Source organism: Heterocephalus glaber, unplaced genomic scaffold, assembly GCF_053883595.1.
Source record: "Heterocephalus glaber isolate CG9 unplaced genomic scaffold, H.glaber_assembly_v1.0 deba00001863, whole genome shotgun sequence".
Classification (NCBI taxonomy): Eukaryota; Metazoa; Chordata; class Mammalia; order Rodentia; family Bathyergidae; genus Heterocephalus; species Heterocephalus glaber.
In genome coordinates this window covers 395893-414078 of record NW_028258503.1, presented here as the reverse complement: position 1 = coordinate 414078, position 18186 = coordinate 395893, and the positions used below count along the sequence as shown (strand labels likewise).

The 18186-nt window shown below is 40.4% G+C and overlaps 3 protein-coding genes across 15 annotated transcripts in view; 2 read left to right on the top strand and 1 right to left on the bottom strand.

The window, feature by feature from the left end:
- The window catches only part of Brcc3 (BRCA1/BRCA2-containing complex subunit 3), a 67952-nt gene extending 60453 nt beyond the window's left edge, over positions 1–7499 (bottom strand). Inside the window, exons 1-4 of one of the 5 annotated variants that reach the window (XM_087204127.1) lie at positions 7254–7499; positions 6628–6644; positions 5790–5844; positions 1415–1534 (exon numbers count right to left, since the gene is read on the bottom strand). In XM_087204127.1, coding sequence (XP_087060253.1) covers positions 1415–1534; positions 5790–5844; positions 6628–6644; positions 7254–7376 — 315 coding nt within the window. In that variant the 5' untranslated portion in view covers positions 7377–7499. The remainder of the gene's footprint in view (positions 1–1414; positions 1535–5789; positions 5845–6627; positions 6645–7253) is intronic. The other 4 variants (XM_004875175.4, XM_087204128.1, XM_004875177.4 and 1 more) reach the window with 4 other exon arrangements.
- A 274-nt stretch (positions 7500–7773) lies between these two features.
- Cmc4 (C-X9-C motif containing 4) lies at positions 7774–17001 on the top strand. Of its 6 annotated transcripts, none has more exons than XM_013069451.3 (3): positions 7774–7912; positions 14587–14654; positions 16631–17001. In XM_013069451.3, exons 2-3 carry the CDS (start codon positions 14597–14599, stop codon positions 16777–16779), a joined length of 207 nt encoding a protein of 68 aa, XP_012924905.1. In that variant the 5' UTR covers positions 7774–7912; positions 14587–14596; the 3' UTR covers positions 16780–17001. The 6 variants fall into 6 exon arrangements, with proteins under 6 accessions (XP_012924905.1, XP_087060257.1, XP_004875235.1 ...); XM_087204131.1 differs by having other exon boundaries at positions 7782–7918; XM_004875178.3 differs by lacking the exon at positions 7774–7912 and adding an exon at positions 7976–8164.
- Positions 7779–13281, top strand: Mtcp1 (mature T cell proliferation 1). 4 transcript variants are annotated; one of them, XM_004875183.4, is made up of 5 exons: positions 7779–7912; positions 12438–12589; positions 12703–12873; positions 12955–13006; positions 13093–13281. In XM_004875183.4, the coding sequence occupies exons 2-4, from the start codon at positions 12485–12487 to the stop codon at positions 13000–13002; spliced, it is 324 nt and encodes a 107-aa protein (XP_004875240.1). In that variant the 5' UTR covers positions 7779–7912; positions 12438–12484; the 3' UTR covers positions 13003–13006; positions 13093–13281. The 4 variants fall into 4 exon arrangements, with proteins under 4 accessions (XP_004875240.1, XP_012924903.1, XP_087060256.1 ...); XM_013069449.3 differs by lacking the exon at positions 7779–7912 and adding an exon at positions 7997–8164; XM_087204130.1 differs by lacking the exon at positions 7779–7912 and adding an exon at positions 8030–8164 and having other exon boundaries at positions 11354–12589.
- Positions 17002–18186: the final 1185 nt, after the last annotated feature.

Below are 18186 nucleotides of genomic sequence, written 5' to 3'. Positions count from 1 at the left end.
GATTTAGCTATTACGAACTGTGCTGCTAGGGCCAGGGGTTTAGCTCAGTGGTCCCACTGCTTGCCTCACAAGCGGAAGATTCCGAGTTCGATCCCTGGTACCCCAAAAAACCAAAACAGAAAACAAACTGTGCTGCTAAAAACACGGGTGTGCATATATCGCCGTGGTAGGATGCTTTTAATTCTTTTGGGAAAATACCAAGAAGAGGAATAGCTGGGTCAAATGGAACCTCTAGTTTTAATTTTTTGAGAAATCTCCACACTGATTTCCACAGTGGTTGCACCATATGAATTTTTAATAATGAATTTAAATGTGTGGACGCTAACAATTTATTGGAAAACTAAGGATTTTTAACCTCAACTAACTTTAAAACAAGCATTCTGAACAAATAAAATGCCTTGCTTCTAGGAATTGATTCTACCGATCAGCACACATTTGAAATGCAACCGGGTGTAAGTTTACAAATAGGTTATACAAATAAGTTATGCATCAGTGTGAGGCAGCTCTATATACTGAAGTAGACAAATTTCAAGAGACACTGTTAGTGAAAAGATGGATACTGTATGTGAGAAGGTAAATACGTATTCAGTACTTTTTCAGAGAATATTCATATATGTTTCTATATGTACATAATCCACCTGTAAGGATACATGCAAAACTGATATCCTGGTTTATACCTGGCAAGGGCCAGAGAAGAGCTGGAGCACACAGGTTGGAGAAACACCTATTCCTCTAATACTGCTTGGTACTTCGTAAAATTTCTACTACACATGTGTTCTACCTACTTTTGAAACAGTTTTAGTTGTCTACAAGATTAACCTAATCCAAAAGAACAATGAATGTCTAAAAGCATTGATGTACATTTAACTTGCTATGGGTGAGGTATGGAGTCCAGATCATAGGGAGCACATATCCTATTCGATCACCCTTTGGATTATTTATCATGTAACATTGCATTCATTTCTCAACACTACATTTTTTGAGAGGTCTCAAGAGCAAATCTCCCAAAGGATAGAGACCAAGATAGTGAGTGGCCTAAAAATTAATTTCCTGATTTTAGGAATGGAGAAGGGAGAAGTAGGTGTGGAGGAAAGGGATCCTCACAGTATTTGGCTCTGGGGTCTTTGGGCATTTAGGAGCAGGAATGCTAGAAATTTCCCATTCTTCTGATAAAAGCCATTCAAAGGATAAAGAGGAATTCTGATTAACCAAACAACTGGGTCTAAAGAGTAAATATGAAAACCAGAAAACAATCCCTAGGAAGAAATTTTTTTTTTTTTTTTTTGGCACCAGGGATCGAACTCGGGGCCTTGCACTTACGGGGCCTGTTAGGAAGAAAATTTACAGCAAGCAGATCAGTGTAGCCCAAAAGCCCCAGAGCATGTAAAAGCTTCTTATTGATCAATAAGGATATCTCTGCCTCTGTTGAGGCCGCAGACAGCTGCTCTGGAGAAATTTCTACTCGGTCTTTCCTCTTATCAGAACGTCGCAGGATGATGACAGAATGAATATGAATAATTCTGACGGTGTCAACCTAAAGGAAAATCCACAGAAATGATTACTTCTGTCTCTCGCCAACAACACTTCTTACATCATTATAAGACTGCATTTTACTCGAGTATCAGGTTAAAGATTTCATTTTAGAAAACTGACACTTTTTGCATGAATAATGAAATGTTTCAAATGAAAGAAATTGAAACAAAAATATAAAAGTATTTAGATCAAGGAACACCTTTTTGAATGTTTAATAATTATTCAGTTAACAACTATGTGCAAGATACTGTCACACAAAGGAAATAAATTAGAGGGCTGACAAAGTGTTTAAAACAATAGTGATACAATTAAGGAGCAATCATACATGAAACTATGCTAATAATGTAACAAATCAATGCTAGGGAGCTCACGAGAAAGGAATCATTTAAATTAGACAAAAAACCTTCATAGAAAAGGTATCTATTCATTGACTGGTCTACGTGTGTATGTGTGCTCATAGAATTTCTACAGGTAGGCCAAATGGGTATATGCACTAGTAAAGTATGAATGAAGAATTTGAGAGAAACTGGCTGCCAATTGATTTAGACACAGAGCTTAAGGTGTAACGGCAAATGCTACATCAAAGAAGGAAAGCTGGAGTGAGAATGTACAAGATACCTAGTAACAAGCTGTGATTTGCAGGATGAACTGGAAGGAAATTATTTCAGATAATCTATACATGAAATAATGATAAAGTACTGGAGTAAGCAGATAATAGGGACAAAAGAAACAGATTTGAGACCCATTAAAAAGGAAGAATCAAGATTTGGTGGCTTATGAACCATGAGTGACACAGGGCAAAGAATCGTTAATGATGACTCTCAAGTTTAAAGGCTCCGACTAGATGGGACAAAGGAGGGAGATCTAAGCTTAGAAATGGTCAGAAGATAGAGAGATGGGCCGGGGATTTAGCTCAGTGGTGTGGTACCTGTCTCGCAAGCACAAGCACAAGCGCAAGGTCCTGAATTCAATCCCAGAACCACACACACACACAAAAAGAAGATAGAGAGATGAGCTCACTTTCAGATGAGATGATCTGGGATGAGAGGATGTACGATATGGCCGTGATTAACAGGCAGGTGGGGGAATCAATAAAATTGTATGAGTGAACAAAAAAGGTGGGAGAAAGAGAGCAGAGGCCTGAATCAAAAGGGATACCAATATTTTTGATAGGCTAGAAAAGGGAATAGGTAGGAAGACAGAAAAGGCAAAACCAGAAGAGTGCAATAGTCAAGAGTTTCAGGGGAGAGGATGGGTTTGCACAGTGAGACACTGAAGGGACAAGGATGAAAACCACACCATGCAACACAAGAGCCGTTAGGCACATGTGGCTACTGAGCCCCTGAAATGTAGCAAGTCTGATTTCAGATGTACCACAATCAAGGGATGTGATCAAAACCTATGATAAATGTTTAGAAAATATTTTCCAAAACATATATTACAGTAAAAGACATATTTGCCATGAGTCGCCCTCAAAATACTCCCTCTTGCTTCAAACATACTGATCCCATGGTTCTTGCCACTTTCTGAAGCAGTTCTGGAGTCCTCTTTCCTTGGTATCATAACTTGCACTGTCATGGCTGCCTCAATTTCCTGAATTATTCCAAAATATTTACCTTTCATGGTCATTTTGGGGAAGCGGCTAAAGTCACAAGGTGCCAGATGCAATGAGCAAGGGTGGTGACAACATACCATGTTTTTATTTGACAAAAATTGCCATAAATGGTTGATCAACAAGGAGTATCATAAAACAGGGTGAATGTTTAAATAAGTTCTTTTCAAATCTAAACATTCATCGTGTTTTTATCACCCGTTGTATAAATCTGTCTTAGGGATGGAACCCAAGGCATTATGCATGCTAGGCAAGCGCTCTAGCACTGAGCTACATCCTCAGCCCAAGATTATATTTCTAATGGACAAAGATTTTATCTATTTTCGGCATTCTGCTACAAATAGATAAGCAAAGATTTTATTTATATATTCATCTTGCAATTTTAACTTTTTCAAACAAGAAAGCTATCTAACCAATTCAGCTCTTCAATTTCTAATCTTGTAGAGATTTAATGAAATCATAGAACTGTTTTTCAAAACAAGGGAACCTTAGGGCCGGGGATTTAGCTCAGTGGTTCCACCGTCTGCCTCGCAAGTGCAAGGTCCGGAGTTTGATTCCCGGTACCAAAAAAAACCAAAAAACAAAAAACAAGGGAGCCTTTGATACTAAATGCTGGCTACTTTTATAATCAAATTTCCACTTTCTAGAATAAACAAAAAGTTCTCAAGTGATGTCCTGTGGAAAAGCATGTATGAGTACCTTCAGATAGATGTCTGTCTGGCATTATTCGGCCGCTTGAAGTTCCCTAGACACCACACCTTCTCGCATCCTGTCCCTTCTGCCTACAAGGTGCTTCCCAGCCTTTTTGTTTCTTTGGTAATGGGGATCAAACTTGGGTCCTTGCGCTCGCGCAGCAGGCGGCGAAACCACTGAGCTAAATCCCCGGCCCTGCCTTTTTTTTTTTTTTTTACATGGTGGACTCTTTCATATCCTTTAAATTTCCTGATTATCCTGTCAAAACTAATCATTTTCTTCCGCATATGACTTCTTTTATAATACCCACTCACTTATAACTGTTTTAGAATACATATTGTGTTCTACTTATTTCACACAATTTTCTCCTGTACTAAAATGTAAGCTCCTTAAGAGCAGGGACTTTGTTATATCTATATTTTTATTGCCAGCCACCAGTACAATGTCTGACAGGCATCAAAAAATCAATAAATAAAATCAAAAGCAGGATGGAAATATGCATAACCCTTCAAGGAAAGACAAACAGCTGGCTTTTCAACTGAAACAATTCAAGCCCAGAGAATGAGATGCTAAAAGAATATCTGCCAACCAAGAATTCTATATTGAAACAATATATCCTTCAAAAGTTAAGGCAAATTAAGGCAAAATAAAGAGATTTTCAGATGCACAATGGAGGAAATTCATTATCAGCAAAGAAATCTCTCTAGAGAGTGTCCCCCTGCCCCACCGGGGATTGAACTCGAGACCCTGCGCTTGCCAGGCAGGTGCAGCTCCACTGAGCTACATCCCCAGCCCTTAGAGGGAGTTGTTTAGGCAAATGAAAAATCCCAAAACTGCATAAAACTTAACAGTGTGTGTTCGATCCCTGGTACAAAAAAGAAAACCCGAAAAAACCAGTGTCATGTGAGGCTTAAAATAACCATAGAATTAAAATATATGTCAACAATAACCCAAAAGGTGGGAGGGAATAAATGAAAACAAAATGTTCTAATGTTCCAGTATAGATGGTCCCCAACTTTATCACAGTGTAAAAGCAATATGTATTCAGCAGAAACTATACTTTGAATTTTGATCTTTTCCCAGATTAGTGATCTATGATATGTGATATGATACTCTCTCACAATCCTGGATAGCAGCAGTGAGCTGCAGTTCAGTTATCCACATGTTCATGAAGGGAAACAAGCAATATTTTACAGTGTTCTGTCTGTCTTGCTAAACTATGTTTGGTGGTTTGGGAATACTAAATGCATTTTTGGCTTACAAAATTTTCAGTCCACTATCCCAGTACTAAACCCACTGGGTTTATTGGGACATAACCAAATTATAAGTTGAAGAGCATCTGCATTATTGAGGAAATGGTAACTATAGCCATTTGTATCAGACTGTAATAAATCAAGAACTGATATTATAATATGTAGGATAGCCACTAAGAGGACAGTAAAAGAATGTTATAACTGGGCGGGGGATTTAGCTCAGTGGTTTCGCCGCCTGCCTCGCAAGCACAAGGACCCGAGTTCAATCCCCGGTACCAAGAAAAAAAAAATAGAGTGGAAAAGCAGACAGAAAAAAAGCCAAAGTAGGCTAAGAACCATGCTAATATGGATAGTTTGTGTTCAAGAAGAGAAGGCCTACATGAGTAGCTGCTGAGACTCAGGATAAAGAGTGACAACACAGCGAACCAGATGCCAAAGCCTCAAGGAGAGGGAGAGAAGGGTCCGCAACAGGCAATGGGGGATGCCGGAGAGAGTGGTACTGATAGTGATTACTCATTTTGATCAAGTAGACAACTGCTAAAAAGAACAGAAAATTAGATCCCATTCCTACTGGGTAGATTTCTTTTCTGATTCTATTGGAAAGAACACCCTACCCAGCCACAGACTGGATTGATAATCAGAGTAGAAACCCCTCCCCAGCTGCAAGTTGCCATCACGCAGAATTCCAGCACACATACCTTTTCAGCAACTGTGCCCATTTCAGTTCCAGTATACGCAAATTTGGAGTCAGTCCTATTGGGGATAAAGTAGGAGGGAAAGAACTTGGTTTTGGAATAGGAAAAGGAGTTAAGGCAAAATAACCAGATTAACAGTTTTTGCAATGATAGTTTAACAGAAGCAAAAGAGGAGGGAAAGTGAACTGAGGCTAGAGCTGCTAGACAGGACTTCTGAGTATTACAGAGGTCTGTTGAGAAATACAGTAAGTTGTGCTTTGAAATTTAAGTAAAAGTTACCCAAAGGGTTTGCCCTCAAGCATTCAAGCTACTAGGGATCTCTGGGATCACATAGGGCCCACCAAGGGAGAAGGCAGAAAGCCACTATTTAGAGAGAGGAGTGGATCAACAGGGGAAAAAGCCTCTGAATGTATACATTATCTGCCACAATGAAAATTATTGGTATCTCACTGACATTTCAGGGGAGAGAGAACATAAAACACATCAAGCAAGAAAATGAAAAATAATGTAAAACATATTGGTAGTCTTTTCAACACGCTGCCTTTATTTCTGTCAATAAAATTCTATTTCTAAGAGACTTAACAGGTTCACTTATGGTCCTGTTACCCCTTAATCATATTTTTCACATAAGGTCATATATACCTCAGGTGAAATTCCTCCTACTAAAAAGGCAGAAATAAACCTTCAAGGTTGGGGTGGAACTCAAACTATAGACCTGAGGGTGTTCTGAAGTCGCACTGGTAATTTAACACAGAATCCACACACAACGGTACCAAACGTCATAACTTTGAGTTAACAATGATTTAGAAATCACAGGATCTGAGTAAATATATAGTCTTACCTTGTGTCGTCATTCAACTAGAGTGGGAAGGAACAGAAAACATTATTGATCACATTACGCTTATTTGACTACGGGAATGCAGATTATACAAAAATTAGGTCATATGTTCACTGACACCGGAATTAAAGACTGGAGAATTTTTAGATTGTAAATAGCTACACTGTATTTCCTCATCCACTTTCGTCCCTCTGCAACGCAACGAAGTGGAAACTTTCATGTCCATAAAAACCCTTCTTGTCTCTTGGAACCTCTGCTAAGCTTTCAAACGCTTTATGGCCACCTCTGCTTCCCTAGAGCCAAGGGGGAGGCTCTAGTCTAACGTCGCGGCTTCTTCATACCTCGATGTCCTTATTCTACCACAACTGCTCTCTGCCCTGACTTGTACCCCACTTAGTCAGTGGGGTGGTAACCTCAGCAGCAAGGCTCTCCGTGGGTTTCTGCAGATCGCTGGAGGCGTGCGAGAGGATAAGCGAGGGGCGGGAGGGGGGAGCAGGGGAAAGGGCCCCACAAAAAAGCCATCCAGAGAATGGGCAAGGATCGAGGTGGGAGGTTCTTGTGGCCTCCCAGCCGCCCCGGGGACCACTGGGGACTGCTCAGTGGGCTTCCAGCCAGGCCGACCTACTCACCTCCCCTATACACAGCCCCATCACCTCCTCCTTTTCTGTGCTCAGGGCATGGTTGAGACAAACTAGGAAAGCGTCAGATTCCAGATGAACCGCCTGCACCGCCTGCACCACCTGCACCGCCATCTTGCTCCGACCTAGCTCACGTCCTCCTCGGGCCCACTTCGGCCTGACCAACCGGGTGCTCCGGCGCCGCTTCCCTTGCACCCCGCGCTCCGCCCAGGCCGGGCCTGCCCCTCCGGTTCCGCAGGGGCGGGGGCGGGGGCGGGGCCCGGGGCGGGGGCGCGGCCCGCCCAGCAGCACCTGGAAAGCTCCCGCGCCGGTTGGGGCAGGCGTGGCGGTCGCGGTGGAGGTCCTTGGCGGGCGGAGGTCCGAGCGGCAGCCGGGCGGCGGGGGCGGCGGGGAGGCGGGGAGGCGGGGAGGTGGGGAGGCGGGGAGGCGGGGAGGCGGCGCTGTTGGCCTGCGCCGAGGAAGACAGTCTGTGAGCGGCGCCCGGGCGCCCGGGCAGGCGCCTCCTGAGCGACGTCGCCCATTTTGCCCGCCCGCTGAAGAGAGCTGTGCGCGGCCTACGCTCTTGGGGGACAGCCCTTTGAGGCGACGTCGCCGCGAATGCCGGCCTCTCGAGCCAGGGGATCGCTCTGTTGAAAGTCGGTCCCAAAACAGTTAAGGTTTTATTTCTTTTGTTTTATTTTAAGTCACAGCCCCTGAGTCTCGTACAACTCTCCCTGGATCACTTCCGGTTGCCGGCCCGCGTCTAGCAACTTCGGTTCTGGTGACCTCGGCCCGGGCTGCCCCTCGGCTTGCCCCGGGCTCCTGTCGCGATCTGGCTCGAGCGGCTCGGGGTGGGAGGCCTGGAAGCGTTAGCCTAGCTGTTCTCGAGGCGGAGTAATTAGCCCAAGAAACATTATATTCATGTGAGTAACCTTTTGGAGAAACACCGCTATACTGAATCTGAAAAAGTATCACTCGAGCTTAGAGCTTAGCTACTGCTGCTCTCTAGCAGGGCTTTTAGTTACCCATTTGTTTGGTACAAGGAAGGGGAGTTGGGGGACTTCCGTTTTGAAAGTTCAGGTGCTTCACATCTGCTATCCAGAAGAGTTTGCTCAGCTCTTTTTCTCTTGATGCTGTCAGACATGGTGAAATTGTATGTAAAAGTAATTTTATTTAAGGTATGTCAACGTACCAAGGCTTAAACATAACAGAGCTCCCAATTCACAAGTTGATGAATTCCACGAGAATTTTAGGAGCGAATCCTAAATCAGACAAAAATGTATGCCATGCTGCCTCCACAACCCATCCGCGTTTGTCTCTTTGTTTTTCTATTCCCTGTGTAGTTTTGAAGCCAGGCATATATGGCAGTACTGGAAAGGGAACATTCCCTAGGTGCTCATTGAAGTGTTGATGCTTTGCTCTTTTCTCCCAAGTCAGTTCCAACCCAAGTCTCCCAACAAATAGGGCCTCAAATCCAGTGGAACTATTTGTAATGTATATGCCAGCAACCTCTTTTTTTACCTAATGCTTAAGGATCACATGGCACATCTTTCCATGATTAAGTTTGGTAATGATGAAGGCTGGACATTTTTCAAATGTACATGGGACCTATCTGTAATGATCTCTTAAGTTTTGATTTTATGTCACATTTTATTTTCAGTTACTGCTCATGGCTACTGTGCCCTTTTGTTATATTTCAAATTTATAAAGTTCCTTTAGACACCTTCAAGAAGAAAAACACCTTTTGTTTATTGTTGATGTTAGTTAATCTCATATTCCAGAATGACATTCACTTTTATAATGCTAATGGCTACCTTTTTACAAGTCCAAACATTTACTTGGAGGAGGAAAAAAACTGTAGCATTTATAGCAAACTTATTATGTGATAGACAGTCTCATCCAGTGTGTGGAAACTGACCCAGTTGGACTCAGGCTCTGCAACTTCCTAGCTTAGTTACCATATGCAAATTGTCTCACCTCCTTGCACCTTGCTTTCTTCACCTTTAAGTGTGATACTAATAGTGCCCACCTAATAGCACCCCATGAGACCATGCATATTAAATGACTTGATGTCTGTAAACATATGGAAAGCCTTCGTAAGTACCATTATGATTAATATGTCCTTTAATTCTCATTTTATGCCTCAGGAAACGTGAGGTAGACAAAAGTGAACTTCCAAGGTCACAAAGCTCGTAAGTGGTAGAATCAGGATGCATAAGTAGGCCAGACTGATTCCAGGGCCCATGTTGTTGGCAACTTTACCCTTTGTAATTGGAGGAATTTACTAAATGACTTCAAATAAAGTAAGTGTATTCAGCTGATCAATGTTTAAAAACTGTTCAAATACCTGGAAATTAAAGCAAATCATACTTTTTTTTAAAGACAAAATAATTCATTTGATAAAGGAAAAACGTTGGTTTTCTTAGTAATCTATGAAATCTTGTTACATGTCATCCACTTAGAACCTAATTTTCAAAATGCCTAAAAAGAATTTGTGCCAATATGGTCTCTGGCGTCAAGGTGACCCCCATAGGGACAATCTCTTTTAGTGGATGATACAGCTGTAAAGTTATCTAAACATTTTTTGCAGTCTATCTGTATTTGCAGCTGGTAATATTCTTTGAATTGCACAGGTTTATATTTTGTGTATAGTATTGCACTTTGTACCTAAGTTTATCTTGAGGTTTTAAGAGACCCATTTTACTTCGAGGCGTCCTGAATTTTGTGGACAAGTGTTATATGCAAAAAAAAAATGTTCTCTGGTCGAATAAATTTAGGAAATGTTAAACAACACAAAGTTTCTTTACTGCATAACTTTCCAGAACTTTTACTATGCTAATATGCTTGATAACTCAACATTTCCAAACTTATTTGACCAAGGAAAATATTGGGAGCAAGTGCTCTGTGAATCACATTTAGGGAAATGGTGTCCCATTCAACCTGTGGCTTTGAGAGACTTTGAATCCATCTTGCTCAGCCTTTGCTTTTCTCTGCTGAGGATGTGGTTAGTCAACAACGTTCACGTGGTGATTTGTCTGCCCCTTGATCACTGCAGTTCTCCTCCCTAGGCCTTCATGCTGTGTGAATGGTACCCAAGTCCAGAGGGCGCTGAGGGTTGTCCCCAGGCTCATCTTACTGAGGACAACATGTTAACCTTTGGGGTAGAGCAGCACATACCACTGCCCTTCTGAGAATATTTTGTAGTGATTCATAGGAACTCCAAACATTATCTCCAGTCTGTCTGCCCTGTCTTCTGCTTGAATTATTTCATTTTAATAATATCAGTATAAAGAATGAAAGAATAAAGTTTTGTTTTTATTCAAAAGCAATTTAAATATCAACATGATGATTGTTGCTAGGACCTATGTATAAATTTGAAATGGTCCTGAAACCCTTAATGCTTGGCTTCTACTTTTTTAAAAAAAATTGCTGGCTACAACTATGCCTTTTGTGCTCAGATTCAATATATTTATTTGATATAACTAATTTGATATAAACTAATTTAGTATAAATTTATATATTAATACATAACTTGACATACTAATATATTTCCCATATTAATTTATTTTCATATATTTACTGGATTTTTGTTTGGATCACTTCTTTCCAAAGCTCTGGGGAGAAGGGAAGGTAGAACAATGATATCCGCTAAATAGAAAAAATGGCTTAAAATAATGAGCCTGAAATGAGTATTTGGGGGAAGTTTGCTGGTTCTTGCTGGAATTGGTGAGAGATAGGATGTAGCAACTGAAGAAAGAGAAGAAACCCACAGTAACTTCTAAATTTTGAGTGTGTAAAATCAGAAGAGGCGTTGGTTAAGGATGAGTTTGAAATGAGAGCATATCCGTGTGAAAGCAGGTGCCAATGCCAGGCTTAGAGTCACAGCTACTCAAGGCAGAATAGGTGAAGCAAATGTGATGCTTTTAAATTATTCACCAAATCAGTTCACTTCTTAAGTCTGTAAGAGTTTTGTTTTGTTTTTTCTACTTTCCTTTTAGGAAAGCCAAACTGGTTACAAAAAATATCAGACTCAGGTAGTTATCCTTGAAAAAAAAGGACTTGTTTTGCTTGATTTATATCTCTGGCTTTTTCTTATTCTATCTCCTGGTTAGGCCATCTGGTTTGCTCTGCACAGTCTCACTTCGAAGGATTCTACCAACCTCCTGAGCTATGCTGTATTCTCTTTCCCACTCAGTGGCTACCTGATGAGAATAGGAGGCCTGTGTTTTGTGAGACAAATCCCCCATGCCACAAACAAGAGGCGTGTTTGTCTCTTTGAAAGGTAGAAATATGTGAAACTGCAGGGCCATGAGCAGAGTCCAAAAGATTCATTCATGAAAAGTACATGTTAAGTTATTGTGAGGTCCTGAAATGAGTTTCAGGGCTGAGTAGAGGTGTGCTTCCTTTACACCTCTCAAAGTGCAGAGGGGCTTTTCTGGCTTAGGAAATAAAAATTTAAACCTATGTCTGTATGGGAAAATGAGCTCCTACAACATCCTGCAGCATTATTAAAATGAAACAAAGATCTAGATGAATAATTATCATTGGCTCTCACACAGTTTAAAATCACCATGATCCCCACAGTTGCTTGTAGCTCAGAAATTCCATGAAGTTGCCCTAAATATTTTTCCTAACATAAAAATCCCCTTTTGGAAATGTCTTGTTACTATAAGTAACCTTTCTTAGTAGACTGATAAACTCTTAATTTCAGTTTAGAAAACCATGCAGATGACTCAATCTTTTTAAAAAATAGAAACTGCTTGGAAGTGGCTTTTCCCTGGGGAATATGGCGTGCATGTGTCTGTTTTATTGCCTTCTTGACAAAATAATGTGCTCTTAGGCATGCTCTTGTGCATTTTCTATCACTAACTATATTTTGCCAGACACTGTTTTGTGAATGCAAAGAATGGGTGAGACCAGTGCCCAGCGTCTTGTAGTGCTCCTTCTATACGCCCACAGAACTTATCTAGAGTCCTTGAGTGTTTTGTAGCCAATAGCATTACCTTGAGGCTCTGCCTGAGTATCACTCATTGTCACTTTCAGCCTTGCAGAAAGCAGATGTCCTTGGTTCTAATCAGGCTATGCAAATAGACATGTATGAGTTTTGGTTCTTGCTAGTCCCAAGTCACCTTGCTCAGTGGTGAGTTCATCCAAACCCAGAAAGTCACACCTGTGTCCTGTGCACGGGTGCTGCAGGCTTAGGTGGAGAAAAGCAGGGATAAAGTTGGAACCCAAAGCCCAGAATGGCAGGAGAGGATGTGGGGGCTCCACCCGATCACCTCTGGGTTCACCAAGAGGGTATCTACCGCGACGAATACCAGCGCACATGGGTGGCCGTCGTGGAAGAGGTAACTTTTCATTTTACTTATTTCCTTGCTTTTGCTTTCATGTAACTTGATTCCTATCCAGTCTCAATATTCTGAAGTCTTTGGTTTCATTTTTGATCATGCTTTCCCATTAGGAGACGAGTTTCCTAAGGGCACGAGTCCAGCAAGTTCAGGTTCCCTTAGGTGACGCAGCCAGGCCAAGTCACCTTCTTACCTCCCAGCTACCTCTTATGTGGCAACTCTACCCAGAGGAGCGCTACATGGATAACAACTCTCGCTTGTGGCAGATACAGCATCATTTAATGGTACACATGTTGCTTAATCATTTCCCATTGTATTTTGACTCCTGTAACAGAGTACTCTATAAACTTTTATTTTTCTGACAGGTCAGGGGAGTACAGGAGCTGTTGCTTAAGCTTTTGCCTGATGATTAACCTGGTATGTATTTCTATTTCTCCTCTTTCCTCCCCTTCTTCATTTTCACTCTATTCAGTTGTGGTGATTTTAATGATTTTTTTTTCCAGGTGCTGGGATTCTAGGAAGATATGCTCCTCTGTTCTGTTCAGTATATGGCAATCTCTTCATCCACCTCTGCAGTGCACCCACTCTTGGGCCTGGGGGGAGGGAGTGGGTTGAAAACTGCTCGAGAACACAGACGTTTAGGAAGGGTCATGAAGAACACTGCAAGTGACACTGAAGAGAGAGAGTTACACGGGCAGAAAGTGAGTCAACAAAAGCACTTAGTCAGGACACATAACTTGAAGTTGACTCCTTTGGAAATTGCCATAGAACCTTTAATGGACATCACCGGCTGGAACTGGGGTCTGATGAATCCCACAAAAGTCAGCACGTGCTACAGAACAGATGCCCTGATCACCAAGGACTTGGTACTGATTTAGAGAGAAGAGAGCAGCTCCTAGCAGCATCAACATCTGTTTGTCATTTATTTGCCCTACAGAAATTCACCTGCCTTTCCTTCTCCCACCCTGTAAATATCCTAGGTTTTGCTCCAGTGTTTCCCATCCCAGTACTGACCTAATTTGGATCTATTGAGAAATTTAGAGGATTCTCAGAGGGAAAGAGTTATTTGTATTGATGAAATTAGTTACAAAGACTCCTAGGCCTCTTTTCTTCCTGAAAATGTGTCTTCAGATTATTAGAAGTTGCTGATCAAAATTGTGGGCACTTAAATTTCTTCTCTGGTAACAATACTTCAAATAATCTGGTTTTCATAAGCGCTCCAAAAATTATTTTAGCTGCTTAGCTGGCACCTTTCTCAGGAAGTAATAGCACCAAATATTGTTGATTCCTAGGAAAGCATTTGCTACCTATGTAAAGGATTTTCTGAGTTAACCGTAACAGTTTATATACATTAAAGTAAGGTTTTACTTTTTAAAACAAGTTTTGAACTAGGCATGGTAACCTGTAGTCCTAGCTACGGGAGGCTGAAGTAGGAGTATTGCTTGAGCGCACAGTTCAGGGCCAGCCTAACGTACAGTGATACCTCATTTTAAAAATGTCTTGAGAATAACAGCTACCATGTATTGAGTCCTTACTGCCTTCCAGGCACTGTACTACGCACATTACTTTTTCACATTTAGTCCTATCAAGGCTTTGAGGTAGGTATGATTCCCATTTTATATACAAATGGTAAAGAAAAAGGCTCAAGGAATTGAGTCACATACTGTGTTTCTTCATGAATCATAGAGCTGGATAGTAGGCCAGGCTCCATGAGCAGCAACATCAGTTCCTGTAGGCAAACATTGCTTTACAGTGTTCAAGATGAGTAGATTGAATTTAAGGGTTTTTGTCTCGTGTAAATCTATATCTTCCAAACTTAATGAAATGGATATTATGAAAATATAATTGGTTCATCATATAAATGGGAAGAATATTTTTAGTGTAATTATTTTCCAGCATTTATAAGGGTATACTACTTGTCTCAGAAGAAAATTCCATGCAGTGGGGCTTTACAGTGTTTATGAAAAAAAGTAAAATAATCATTTTTCTTGTTTTAGATTTCTGGATATGCCACAAAAGGATCCGTGCCAGAAACAAGCCTGTGAAATACAGAAATGTTTACAAGGTAGTATGTAACTTGCTTTTTAAGTATTTTTCAACTTTACCTGTGAACTAACTATAAAAGGCTAATTATTCTTTTATCAGCAGCCTACATTAACACTTCTCAGACTGTACTATTTCTGTGTAACAGTAAAGATAGAGATAAAAAGTAATTCGATCTAAGCCAGAGGTTTTCCACCTTGGTTGTAATTAGAATCACCTGGAAAGTGTTGCCTAGAACAAGTAAATCATTTCCTAGGGCTAGTGTCTGGGTAGGAATCATTCTGGAAAGCTAATGATTTCATTGTATAGCCAAGTTGAGAATTACTGAACTGAGCAAGTCGTTTTATAAAAAGACTAGTTTTAAAATTAGCCTTTTGGGGCTGGGGATGCAGCTCCTTGGTAAAGTAATTACTCAGCATGCTCAAGGCCCTGGATTTGATCCCCAGCACTGCCAAAACCAAACAAAAAAACTAGTCTTCACTGCAGCTGACAACTTACTTTTTAAAAGGAATCTGGCAGGAGGGGGTTGAAAATACAAGTGGAATTCAGTTACCACAGTCAGCAACTAACTCTTAATAGAAAAAGTAAACTTCAGCTAAAGTATATTGATGTGATTTGTCCATGAGGCTTTAAATCAGCTATGTTTGACCAAATATTAGATTATTTTTTAATCAGCAAGTGATTACTGCCAGAAAAGCAAATAACAAAAGCTATAATGCTATGTGAAAAGTGGATTTTTGTGCATTTTTCTATTATGAAAGTAATAGAGGTGGATGCTCATGAAAATATAGAAAGATGTGAAGGAAAAATGGTCAAGCCTTTGTGTATTTCATTTGATGTAACTTTTATTCTTGGTTCATTTTTATGATATAAACATTATTTTATAGAATCTTTTATTCTAAAATATTATTGTAGAATACTAATTCAGCTTTACTCTTCTCTTTAAGAAAAAGGAAAAAAATTGCATTTAATTCTAAGTAAAAACTTATTTTATTTGAAGTAGCAACTGACAGCTAAAGGAGAATAAATCAAATTAAAAAGAGTTGGTACATTGCGCTGGGGATTTAGCTCAGTGGTTTCACCACCTGCTGCACAAGCGCAAGGACCCGCGTTCAATCCCTGGTACGAAAACAAAACAAAACAAAACAAAAGAGTTGGCACAGTGTGAAAGGTTTGAGCTGGAAAGACTACTTACTAGGTGACAAAGGCATTACTCATTTAATCTTTTTATCCATGAGGTAGAAGCTACTGTGACCACCATTTTATAGACACAGGTTATATACTGTAACTTGTCAGACTTCCGTAACTATTGAGAGGAATGGCTAGTTCCCACGCACCCTCTCAGATCACCTGGGATCTGCTGCAGATGTTTTCTATAAAGGGCCAAGCAGGTGATATTTTAAGCTATGGAGGTTGTAAGGTCTTTGTTGTATATTCTGTTTATAAAAAACAATTATTTTACATGTGTGGACTATGTGCATTTTTCTAATTCATCAAATTACCAAAAGGGATCAGTGACCCCCTTTAAAAAGGAATGTAAGATGGGCCGGGATTTAGCTCAGTGGCACTGTGCCCACCTTGCAAGTACAAAGTCCTGAGTTCAGTCCCCAGGACTAGGGTGGGGAGGGGCACATAAGAGGGGCCAAGGATGTAGCTCAGCAGTGCTGTGCCTGCCTGGCAGGCGCAAGGTCCTGAGTTCAATTTCCGGTATCAGGGAAAATAAAAAGGCACATTAGCTATTAACTTGACCTTAAAAGAAAATGAAATTATATATTAAAATAGTTTTCAACTACTTTGTAAATTATACTTTTCTTCCTAATTGACCTGTTGACAGGTCTCTAAATGAGAAAGAATCCAATGGACTTGAGTATATCTACAGTACTTGCTTCATTTCATATGTACTGGAAGTGAAAAGGGGTGAAAAGTGCTGATCTAAACCTCACTGTACACTCTCTCTTAGCCTGAAGAGATCATGACTAGGGTCTGCCTGTTTTTCAGCCAACAATTACATGGAATCAAAGTGTCAGGCTGTCATTCAAGAACTGCGTAAGTGTTGTGCTCGATATCCCAAGGGAAGATCTCCTGTCTGTTCAGGATTTGAAAAAGAAGAGGAAGAAAAGCTTGCATTGAAGTCTGCATCAAAGTAAAGTTCTGCTGAGAAGTTAAATGCTTCTTAATTTCCACCAAGAACACTTCGTTTATCCTGACTTCTTTCAGGTCAGGTAGCAGCAAATGGCAAATGAAAAAATCAACTACAAGAGTTAATGAATATGCCATCTATGCAGAATAGACAGAAACAGAAATGTATTTAAAAGAAAAATATGTAGAATGTAAAAATTGAGCTGCTAAAATAAAGCTGTTTAAGTGAAGATTTTTAGTTTGGTGCTCAGTGTATTTTAAGGCTGTTAGAACTATTAATGAATTCTCTTTTGCACTTTGAGTTCACCACTAGTGCCACTCATAAACCTTAAGTCATAAGAGGCATGGTAGGTGAAGAGGCGTGTCTTCTTTCCTAGATTACAAGCTAAATTAGTTCAAAACTTCTTTAGCCTAACTCCATACCTGTTGTACTTCCAGTAATGCAAAGTATCCTTCCGGGTGCCCATAGGCACATTTCTTTCTGCTTTACATTCCCACCACAGTACCTAGCCAGAAGTTGCTTAATTTTTTTCAGTCAGTGGTAAGAAAGGCATACAAATGATTCTTGTAATGTTTGGTGATCCCTTACTGTAAAGGAACATTTGACTGGAAGTCACGTAGGTAAAAATAGAATGAAATGTTAAGTGGTTTATCTATTCTTTTTTTTTTTTTGTACCAGGGATCAAACTCAGGACCTTGCACTTGCGAGGCAGGCGCGGAGCCACTGAGCTAAATCCCTGCCTGATTTATCTATTCTGTATGTCCTTATAATCAAAAGCTGTTACACCAGATCCAGATATTAATACAGAGCTGCTGAGGGAAGCCTATGGCAATTTGCAGCTACTTTATGGCCATTTGCTTTCCTCCAGTAGGTACTAGATCCACTACTGTCCCTCCTCCCCAAAAGAAAAAGATGACTTTCGAGTGAATGAACGATGCCTTTCTAAAAGATGATTATCAGAATAAAAGCAGGAACAATTCTAAGTCCTTGATGTCCAAATACCATTATTGTTTGAGGCAGTATTCCCCAGTGTTTCTAGGAATGGTTTAAATAGGGGGAAAAAAAGGTTTCTGTGGCCAGGTACTTGGGGAGTGCTGGGCTAGACACAAGTAAACAGGTTACTTTCCTGTCATGCTTTAGGTTTTTTGGGTGCTGATGTAAATGATGATTCTTTGGAAAGGAGAATTATATTGCCAAGTGAACCTGTTTTTGTCGAAAAGAATTTCTTTGTTCTCCTGAGACTTGGAGAAATACTGCCTTGGGGACCTTGGTCCACAAACCAGAAATAACAGTGCTAAATTCTCATGAAATAATTTAAATGAACCCTGGTGTTGATAGTAAAACAATTTAATAAGGTGTTTTACAACCATGTTTATATCAACTCTGAATCTAAATTACTTAAAATTATTAGATA